The 11,104-nt window shown below is 36.7% G+C and overlaps 1 protein-coding gene and 1 pseudogene across 1 annotated transcript in view; one reads left to right on the forward strand and one right to left on the reverse strand.

Annotated features, from left to right (window-relative positions):
- The window catches only part of ST8SIA4 (ST8 alpha-N-acetyl-neuraminide alpha-2,8-sialyltransferase 4), a 101,335-nt gene extending 96,815 nt beyond the window's left edge, over positions 1 to 4,520 (forward strand). The window contains 1 exon segment of the mRNA XM_058726218.1: positions 171 to 4,520. Coding sequence (XP_058582201.1) covers positions 171 to 453 — 283 coding nt within the window. The 3' untranslated portion in view covers positions 454 to 4,520.
- Positions 4,521 to 8,537: 4,017 nt separating this feature from the next.
- LOC131516980 (glutathione S-transferase P-like) lies at positions 8,538 to 9,250 on the reverse strand (annotated as a pseudogene).
- Between the last annotated feature and the right edge of the window lie 1,854 nt (positions 9,251 to 11,104).

An 11,104-nucleotide genomic window follows, 5' to 3' on the forward strand; every position in this document is an offset into this window, starting at 1 on the left:
AAATGCTTAAGAAATATTTCTTCAGGAATCTTTTGATTGTTATTCATAAGGATACTTTTCAAATTTGATTTACTTTAATTCCACATAGTATACTTTGCTGTAGGGTATGTTGTGTGTTCCTCTAAATTCTTCTCTTCTGTGTGTGTGTGTGTGTGTGTTTTCTTTTCCAGTTACTGGCTGACAAACAAAGTTCCCATCAAAAGACCCAGCACAGGTCTCCTCATGTATACACTTGCCACAAGATTCTGTGATGAAATTCACCTGTATGGATTCTGGCCATTCCCTAAGGATTTGAATGGAAAAGCCGTCAAATACCATTACTACGATGACTTAAAATATAGGTACTTTTCCAATGCAAGTCCTCACAGAATGCCATTAGAATTCAAAACATTGAATGTGCTACATAATAGAGGAGCCCTGAAACTAACAACAGGAAAGTGTGTAAAGCAATAAAGCACATTTGAAAACATACAAACAAACTGAATATGCACTTCTTTTCTGAAGATGCTTCCTAAGATTTGAAAATAGGATCCAGAACAAGACTGAGTTTCAGTATCCACCAATTATCCGAAAGGTGATAAAGGACATTTATGAGAAATCCGCTACCAGCTGATGAAATACCTGCAAAGTGCTCTAAAAAACATATTTCGACTTCAAGGGTCCTAGTAAGTGCCACTTCCACTAAGAACACAGTTTGAATGTATAATCAGTAGTGTTTACAAGATCCAACAATGCACTTGTCATTAGTTAATGAGGCAAATATGTTCATCACTGTTGGGCTGCCACGGCAACGCCAAGCACATTAGAAGAGTAACCCAGCCCTGGGGATTAAACCATCCTTGTCAGAAGAAATCAAGATGTAAATAGTTGGAGCAGTGAAATCCATAAGATTAAACAACTCAAGTAAATGCCTTCAGTCAGGACTCTGAGTCTGATCATGAATTTTATGTTTTTGTTTTTGTTTTTGTCTTCTGGAATCTCTTTTGGTTTGGGTATTGGGTGCTTAGAAATCCTTTCTGAGATAAAGATGAATGAGATAAATAACCTTCAAGAAATCATTTTTAAAGTTCTTATATTTTTAAAGAGCAATCACACAATGACTTTGTAAAAACGTTTTTGTTTTTTTTTTTGCACAACTTTAAACCTCCAGAGTTTTTCCCAGTGGTGTAGAAGGTACCAGCTAAACTGTGCCACTCAGTAATCTTGAGCCATTCTAAAGGAAAGATGTTCAATGTCATCTGAGATGGTAAAATTAGCAGGAAAAAAAAAGTACTTTTGGTACCAAAGATTATACTGATGTTTCTACACAACAAACCATTCTCCTTTCATGAAAATAATATATTAATATATTATGATGCTACTAATACAGAAGTTGTCTTTAAATATGTTGAATTTTTCAAACTCAAACTTTATTTTTATTTGAAGAAGACTTCCATAACTTTTACATTTCATAATAATTTTCTGGAAGCATTTTGCCCTTTAGGATAAATGTCAGACTGATAGGGCTGAAATCTGACTTCCAGTTCTTTGATATTCCCCTTATTACTCAAATGGAAAGATTGGCATTCTCTTTACATTACTGTTAAGTTTTCTTAGTGCAGAAATAACATGATTAATAGAATGCTGTTTCCAAAACAGGGATGATTACTTTTAAGAGGTTTAATAATGAAACTGTGTCAGCATTTTGCACTTCAAGTGAATGAAATTGACCAATATTTTCTCTGTGGTTAAATTTATTCACAGTACTACATTAATGTGTTTTCAAAGAAGCACATGAAATTATTAATAAAGTGATTCAAAAAGTTTTAACATGTGATAGAATTGACCAATGGGCCAGTTTTCTGTTAACTTCTACTTCAGCGGCAGGTAATTCTGACAGTGAATTGTTTAGAAAGCAGAAGTGCTGTGTTCCCACTTCTACTCTTGGATTGAAACCCTTAGATGACCTCTTGTTTCTTAGGGAAGGCAGTGTAAGAAGAGAAGAAATAGTGTGGGGAACATGTATGTTTTGTTTCTTAGGGAAGACAGTCTGAAAAAAGAATAAATATCATGGAGATTATATATATATATATATATATATATATATATATATATATAATCATAGAAAAGGATGTCCACAGTAGTACAGTTCTTAATATATTAATAATACATGGTATTATTTTTAAAAATATAAGAGAACCTTGGGTTTCAAAATCCTATTTTTTAGAATTCATGTGTCTCTAAGAAAACAAAATAGAATGCATAAAGGAGATACATATCTAAAAATGCTATGAACATGATGCACTTTTATCATTAACCTCTTATTACCTAATGGAAATCTTAGAAGAATTAGGCACATGTTTTGAATGTAAAGTTGAAAAGTCTGATTTATGTAACAAATCCAAAGTAGGTGATTTATAGAACCTTAATTTTTACTATTTGTGGGTAAGTTGTTGGAGTAGTCTTTAATTTGAATTCAATAGAAAATTTGAAGTCACAAGTAAATTCTGGTAGGTACTGTCCATCTCAGAGCTCATTAAAAGTTTGTCTTACAAAGCAGCAGCAAGGAACCTTGCCATTTTTACTGCATTATCAACAAATGTATTTCAACAATTTTAAGGCCACAGCAAAAGCATCCAGCCACTCATCGTTTTGTGCATTAATGTTTATCTCATAGATGCATTGAGTAGTGCCTTTTTAGCTTTGCATTGCTTTGTTACCCTATACTTTGTGTTCTCTAAATAAATTGCCCAGTTCTGAAAATGTTCAGCATATAAAAAGGGCTTCAGTATCGACTGAGACTACTTTTGTTCATCTCAGGGAACTTTCAATACTCAAGAATGAATTCAATTAAAGGTATTTAGTGTTCAAAGAAAACAAACTGTACAAGACCATTTCATTCCCTATTGTATACCTTTCCATTCACCCCACCACCTCCACAATCTACTGTGGCCTTCTTACAGGGATAAGGCAAGGAGATCACTAATAGCAAGAAGAAGAATTCCGTTTAACCAATAAGGGCCAAAAGGGATCATGATAAAATAAAATTATACATATGTACTTGAAACATCTGAGTTTTTTTTTCTTTTGAGACTATCTATCATATGTTCACAGCTTTAATTTTTTGTTTCTTTTTCACAATTTACCCCTGTACCTGGCAATGCTCAGGCAGCTGATTGTGAAAGATGCTTGTCCTTTAGAGAACATGGTTGTTACTGTGCTGTTGACACGAATAGGCCATGGAAACAATTTCACCATTACCCAGCCTGTTCTATACTTAATATTATGTTGCTCGAATAAAAAAAAAAAAAAAAAAAAGAATCAGTAACAGATTTTCCGGGCAAATCTAGTGATTCTGCCCATGGGACTGATGAAATTACTGTGGAAGTTTTTGAGTCTCAAAGAAGGTGCTGGGCATTCAAATGTCTTTCTGCATTGTATATCATATGAAATGTATATCAATCGCTAATGGGAATTTCTACATATATGCTTACATAAGAAATTTATTTAAATAATGCTATGGGTAGTGTACATACCAACTAGTTATTAAACTTCTCCACAGGAAAAGGGTGAACAAAGTAATTTATTTCTAATTGAGCCAGTTAGTCATAATGCACACAATGTGGTATTTGGTTCATAAGAGTTGTTTTCACGTGCTTATTGTTGGGGGTATCTATAATTGTGGAAGAGGTGTAGGAAGAGTTACGTATTGTTAGTTGTTACCTCTACAAGTTTGAAAGTTTCCTCATTAGACCTTATCAAGTTACCAATGTTTTGAAAATTGAGTGAGAGAGGGTTATTGTGCATATCTGACAAAAGAAAATCCAAATAAAGCCCACCTAGAAATAGATATTTTATTATATATGTGCTATAGATATATCTATATAGTACAAATAGACATGTGTGATGCATATATACAATGTTATATATGTGTGTCTGTGTTATATACACAGAGTCTGTAATATACACGCACTAGATTTGTGTTATGCTAACATCTTCAGAGGCTGTGCTGTTAAGCACTCTGGAGATAAGACCACTTTAGAATAAAGAAGTTCTTTTGAGACTTCAGTTACTAACCTGAAGAGGGATCTACTTTATAACTGAATTCTATTGTTCATACTTAGAGTGTCAATAAGGGTCTAGTATGGCCAAATCTTAAAAAAAGAAAAAAAAAATTAAAAATTAAAAAAAGTTTTGAAGCTGGCAATGTATTTGACTTAGACTTTTCAGATTGTGGCTCCGGGCCCTGTGTCTCCATTTAAGTAGCACCTTTTAATAAATACTGTTTCTTTGTGTAGGCAAAAAGCACAAGTGTTTCAAATGTATATAGCAGGAGAAAAAAAAAGAGTTTACAGAGATAGCACTGCTGCACAGGATAATTGCTACTGAGTATTTCTTAAATCATTTGTGGAATTGAAAGATGAGATTTATTCTGTCAAGTTCATTCTGTTCAACACTGTTTCCTATTGTTTATGTATAGCAATTGGGTGTAATTGTTTTATCATTTGTAAAATTGTAAAATAAATTAAATCCCCCCTTTTTTTTCCAATTTTTCTCTTATCTCTTACATTTAAGCCCTCGGTTCCACTTTATCTGTCATTATAAGGAACAGGGGTTTTGGGGTTTTTTGTTTTTATTTTTATTATTTTTATATACAATAAAGTGCATGAGTGGGGGAGGGGGCAAAGGGGGAGAGAGAGAGAGACAGAGAGACAGAGAGTGTGCATCCCAAATAGGCTCCACGGCCAGAGGCAAGCCTGACATGTGGGTGCAATCCCACAGTCCTGGGATCATGACCTGAACTGAAATCAAGAGTTGGATGCTTAACTGACTGGGCCACCTAGGTGCTCCTCATGAGGTCCCTTTTATATCATTCTGCACTTGTAAAGCATTTGCTAGAGAACCATTAACAATGGATAATGAATATAGACCTTATTTGTATTTACATGATTACTTTTTATTTATAAGGATCCATATACCGTGGGTAATCCTTATTGATTCTTGGGATAAAATAAGACCTGATGTGAAGCTGTAAGATGGATATGGCAATATTTCAGTTTTACAGATGAGATTGAGAGGTTATGTGATTCACTGAGGGTCACACAGCTTAGAAGTGAAAGAACCAGGATTTGAATCCAAGTGGTCTGACTTCAGTGTCCACATTCTTACCCATCACAATTTGATGCTGCCTCTTTTTATTTAACGAAATTATTATTTAATGAACACAAATCAAAAGCATAAGTAAGTATATAGGAGGGGTATATAATTTAGATGTTGGGACTGTCTGATAAACTATCCCTGTCCCAAGATAGAGCAATCATCCTCTGTGTCTTCCAAGTCAGTAGCTCTCTCCTGGATGGTGTTGGATAAACATTGTCAATTCTTGGTCCAAACTCTTCCTATATTTTTTTCATGCAAGTTTGATTACTTTTATGTTAGAATCTGACTTTATGTATCACAAAATCTAGTACATTACAGCTATATAAAACTCTCATTATGAGATTCCTATGCAAACATTTGATTGAATTTGGGTGTTTCATTCATCTCTATTACCAACTACTGAAATATCTTAAGGTTGAAGTTCTGCAGAGGGCAAAGTTCATGCATTTCCTATATTTTAAAAACTTTTTTACTAGTGTCCTCTTTATAAGCATAGGAGTAATTAAACTCCAAATTAAGGGGGCAGCTTAATGATTTCCCCTATTCACTAGTTTCAATATGCACAAGCCCATGAAAGAAAAACAATCTTGGATGTAAGAATAAAATTGTTTGATTCATTCTTTTATTTTTAACATTTATTTCTTTATTTTGAGAGAGAGAGAAAGAGACAGACAGACAGACAGCATGGGTGAGGGAGGGGCAGAAAGAGAATCCCAAACAGGCTCCATGCTGTCATCACAGAGCCAGACCCAGGGCTGGATCTTACGAACCGTGAGATCATGACCTGAGCCAAAGTCAAGAGTCACTGCTTAACCACTGAGTCACCCAGGAACCCCAATATTTGATTCATTCTTAAAACATATATCTCAGTTACTTAGTTGCTTAGTTTCTGAAACTTCAATAAACAAGTTATGTGAAATAATTGAATGCCAATATAGAGCTCATGCTCTCTCTCTCTCTTTTTTTTTTTCTTTACTTTTTTGTTTCCAGATTGCTGATTTCTGACTCAATTACCAAAGCAGAAATTCTCAAGTAAACACAGAGAATACTAGTCCAGGACATGTTCCACAAAAATATGGTCTTTGGATAAGAATTTTGTGTATCTCTCCCTTGGAGATTCAGAAAATATATCAACATAGTAAAGGATCTGAGAAATCTTACAATAAAGAAAGGAATTTCTATGTGAAAAGACACTGGTAATTTTACATATAACTTCTATTAAGTGTGAAATTATGTTCTACACAACACACTTTGGATAATACTTCAGAACATAACAAACAGTGCAGAGAAGAAAACATGGAACAGCAGGCAGAAAGGTTGATAATTAATTTATTCAGTGTTCTTTTTCTCATAGATCAAAATATTATCTAATAATATTTTCAAATATAAAAATATTTGAAACGTATTCTACAAAGTTTCTATATTAATTTTTACATTAACAATTATTCTTTTTTTCCCCTAAAATATTAATCAGATCATGGCTACATTTTTTAAGAGCAGTCTCAGACCTAACTTTATTGCTCATTCTGGGCAATGGGAACAAATTAGTTAGCATGAAGGCATTAACAGCACAAGAAGAAACAAATGCTATGAGGTGCTAATTTGCATTTTCTAGAAACACTCAGTGTATTATAGTAAGCTCTCTGCTGTCTGTCCGGCCCAACTTCCCTACCTCTACCCTCCCAACACCACACAGATGCGCTGTCTATGAGCACATCTCTCAGTGCTGCCAAAATGTAAACACACTCAGTTGGTAGCAGATGTTTTCCCGGAAAGATCGTACACTGGAGTTGTTTCACTGTGGGTTCCATGTTAGTTTTCTCCACGATTGGGCATAGGGTCATTGTGTTCAAATAGATCATTTGTCTCTCAGATACAGAACAATAATGGTAGATGCAAGCTCAACTGTTTGGCATTTACCATGTGCACATAAATAGAAATGTTTCTTAAGTCTCTGCCAAGAAGTCAAATTAAAATATATATATGGGCCTTTAATGCACTCTAAGTCCTTATTTGCTGAGCTCTGCAAAGCTAAAACACAGGTTTAGGTAAAAGAAAACTAAGTATTCTCAGCTTTTCTATGACCATCACTGTAATGCAATCTTGAGGATTGTTATAATAATTGCCTGTATTCATAGTTCTTAGTGCTTTTTATCAATATCCTAGGCATTCATTTATGTGGCAATTTAATTTTGTAGACACTGATGGCATGTTTTTCTTATGTGAGTTTATAAACTCATTTGATATGTATGTATTTGCAAATCTTCATGGTAGGTAAAATCTAAAAATACTTCATCTTATAATGGTTATGCTTATTCAAAATTTATGAAGTAATACTACTTATTAGGCACTCTACTAAACATGAGGTTTCCTTGGAAGAGACATACAAGAAAATAAGTAATCAGATCCTTCGGTAACAAGTATTCTATTTCTAGAGTTCCCACAGAGTTCAGGAAGCAAAAAGGAGGCCAGGCAGAGGACACAGGCTACATGGGGCATGGTTTATAGTCAGGTGGTAAAATCAAGACAAGCAATATTCCACTATCAAAGAACTAAAGAACACAAACTAGCTGCATTTTTCTTTTTTTTTTCTTTTCTTTTTTTTTTTTTTTAGTAATCTGAACAGTAGGGTCTGAGAAACTATTATCCCATAAAATGGAATTCAATTCCTGCTTATGGACATTATATCACTTTCACCCCCACTCCTAACCAGAATCATTTAAAAAAAATTTTTAATGTATATTTTTAAGAGAGTGTGTGAGCAGGGGAGGGGCAGAGAGAAGGAGACACAGAATCCAAAGCAGGCTCCAGGCTCTGAGCTGTCAGCACAGAGCCCGACGGGGGCTTGAACCCACAAACTGTGAGATCATGACCTGAGCCAAAGTCAGATGCTTAACCAGCTCAGCCACCTAGGTGCCCCCTAACCAGAACCATTTTTGAATTATAAGTTTAAATAAAACTGAAGTCCTCCCTAAATCAAATACCTACTACCAAGGCCAAATAACTGCAGACCTACTGAAATTATCCACTGAATAAGATTCTCCACTTCCAAATATCTCTGTTAATATTAATATCTACTTTGTTTCCAGCTAGATGGAATGCACCATTAAAAAAAAGTCTTGTACTTATCTCCAAGTAATGATTTTTAACAATGATTTATTTTTATCACTTTGATACATTTCTAAATTATCATGACTTTAAAGTTTGATTTTGGGATGGTCACAGAATTTGAAAATATACCTGGTCAAACTTTCCAAGATACAGAATGTGAGCCTTCTTTCATTACCTCTCATTCAGTGATCTCACTTTGCTTCATGGGCTTCTGTTTTTATGTCCTTATCTAAAATGTGTTTCTGAGGATTTTTCTTCAGTCTTCTTCTTTTATTTGTTTTTCCGCCTCACTTGTAAATTTTATTGTTCCTGGAGACAGGAAGGCAGGTAGCCCTCACCCTGTACAGAGAGTGTCCCATGTTCTCACTTCTTCCTGATGCAGTTGATGGGGAGCTTTGTGTGTCAGGAGAAGGGGAAGGCCTGAGCTTGGGCCAGACACTGACAGACACCACACAGGCCAAGAGCAGGGGGAAGGAGTCCAGGCAGCTGGGGGCCAGGACCTGGTGAATCAGCAAGTTCAGCAGGTTGTAGTCTGCGAAGGACATCTGGTTGCCCGAGATGAAGGCCTGGCTGGCCCCCTGGTTCTGGGACAGTGGGATCTCAAAAACCTTCATGTGCTCTGGTCATGCCTTTATATACTTCTCCTTGCCTGCCTTGTAGTTGTGTAGATAAAGACAAGGTATTTGCAGCAAAGATCCTCCACAATGTCTTTCAGCACATACACCAGAGTCATCTCCCACTGGTCTTTCTCATAGAGCCCAAGGGAGCAGCTTTCAGATGGCATTAGATTGGTTCAGGATAAGATCTCCATCCTGAAACTCAGGAGGCTGCCCATACAAACTGGAGGCCTTGAGTGAGTCCTGCAGCCAGGCTTCCTTGGTCACCACTTCTTTCTTCCAGCTCTGGCCCTGGCCAGCCAGCAGCATGGGCATGGCCTTGTAGCACCCATGAATAGGGAAGGAGACAATGGTGTAGGGCAGTGGTTGTAATACAGGCTGCGGGGGGGTGGGGGGGTGGGGGTGGGGGGTTGGCAGAACTCTTCTGTTCTCTATTTCTTTTTTTATCTATCTATCTATCTATCTATCTATCTATCTATCTATCTATTTTTGAGATAGAGAGATAGAGAATTCCAAGCAGGCTCCACACTGTCAGCACAGAGCCCAATATAGGGGATGGGGGTGGGGTTTGAACTCACCAACCATGAGACCATGACCTGACCCGAAATCAAGACTCATTCATGTAACCAACTGAGCCACCCAGGCACCCCTTTTCCCTCTTCTTTTATCTCTACACCTCTAGATATCTTACCTATTCTGATGCTTTCTAAACTGGCACATGTATGGATATGTGGGGATAACAAATTTAAGGAATCTATTCAGAGAAAAAATATGCATATTCATGTCATATTCATAATATAGGTTCCCTTTAAAACACAGTTCAAAGTGGTTTTAATGCAAATAGTGTATTGGGCACATGTTCCGAGGGAGTGGAAGTGAGGAAACAGGGTGCCAGAGACAGAATGCTTGTGTCCCTCCAAAATCCATATGTTGAAATCTAATCCTCAATGTAATGGTATTTGGAGGTGGGGACTTTGGGAAGTGATTACATCATGAGGGTGGAGCCATCATGAATGGGATTAGTCCTTATAGAGGAAGGGCCCCAGAATGCTTCCTGACCTTCTACACCATGTGATTACATAACAAGAAGATGGCTGCCTTTGAACCAGGAGGCAGGGCCTCAGCAGACACCTAATCTGGCGGTGCTTTGTTCTTGGATATCTCACCCTCCAGAACTATGAAAAGTAAAGATGAAAAGTTTATTATTCATAAGCCACATAGTCTATTATATTTTGTTATAGCAGACTGAATAGAGTAAGACGTAGGGAAAGCATAACAGGAAAGATGAGAACTATATAAAGATGTGTTTTCAAATTGTTTCTGTGGAGACTGAGTGCTCAGTCCCACCTGGACTGAGGAAATTTAGAAGCATCTCAAAATTCAAGGAATGTAAAGAAGAAGCAATTATGCATCAGACTCTATCCTCCATTGAGTTTCTCCATGAGTGATAAACTTCCTGAACTTTTGGTTAGCATAAGTGAATTCTCAGGTAGCTCCCACAGATGTCCCAAGGCATGTGCCAGAAAAGCACCCAAGCAGTATGCAAGAAGCAATGCATGCTTAATATTAGGCACAGTCTGTGCAGTATTGTTTGCTAAATCAATTACTAGCATGAGACATGAGGCAGGGACGAAATGAGGCAGTGCACAAGGTATTTAATCTAATGTACCACTTGTATAGGCTGGTAACCTCCATTAATTCCAATCCATAACCAATCCAAATTGTCAGATGGCTGTAAGCTTTACAGAAGAGGAATAATTTGGCAACTTTAGTCCTATCATCTGTAAACCATTCCAAATCATAATTGGTATTCATCATCTCCTTAGAATTCCCTCACTTCAGCTAATGTGGGTTTCTTGTCTAAGAGGTGACCCAAATCTTCAAGGAGTTTGAGCACTTAGTTGACTTATCCATGGTGGACTCTGATTGCTGCAATTTTCCACTCAGATTTATTTCTGAGGACTGAAGCAACAAGAGACACCCCATGAATCATCTGGGTCCCAGACATACCTCCTCCTTCCCCATTGTATAGCACCAAATCTATCTCTTTGTCAAGTTTAGGGTCAATTTCCCCTGCCAAAATCATAACGCATTGGCATGAGCAGCCCAACTCAATGAGGTAGTAATCTTAGCTTCAGGTTCAGTGGGATCTTTATTGTGTCCGCTGGAAGAAACATTCCCACATTAGAAATCAAGACTTCTCATCTAACAGAGTCTGAATTGTGAATACCAGAAAA

The sequence above is a fragment of the Neofelis nebulosa genome, chromosome 1 (genome assembly GCF_028018385.1).
Source record: "Neofelis nebulosa isolate mNeoNeb1 chromosome 1, mNeoNeb1.pri, whole genome shotgun sequence".
NCBI lineage: Eukaryota > Metazoa > Chordata > Mammalia > Carnivora > Felidae > Neofelis > Neofelis nebulosa.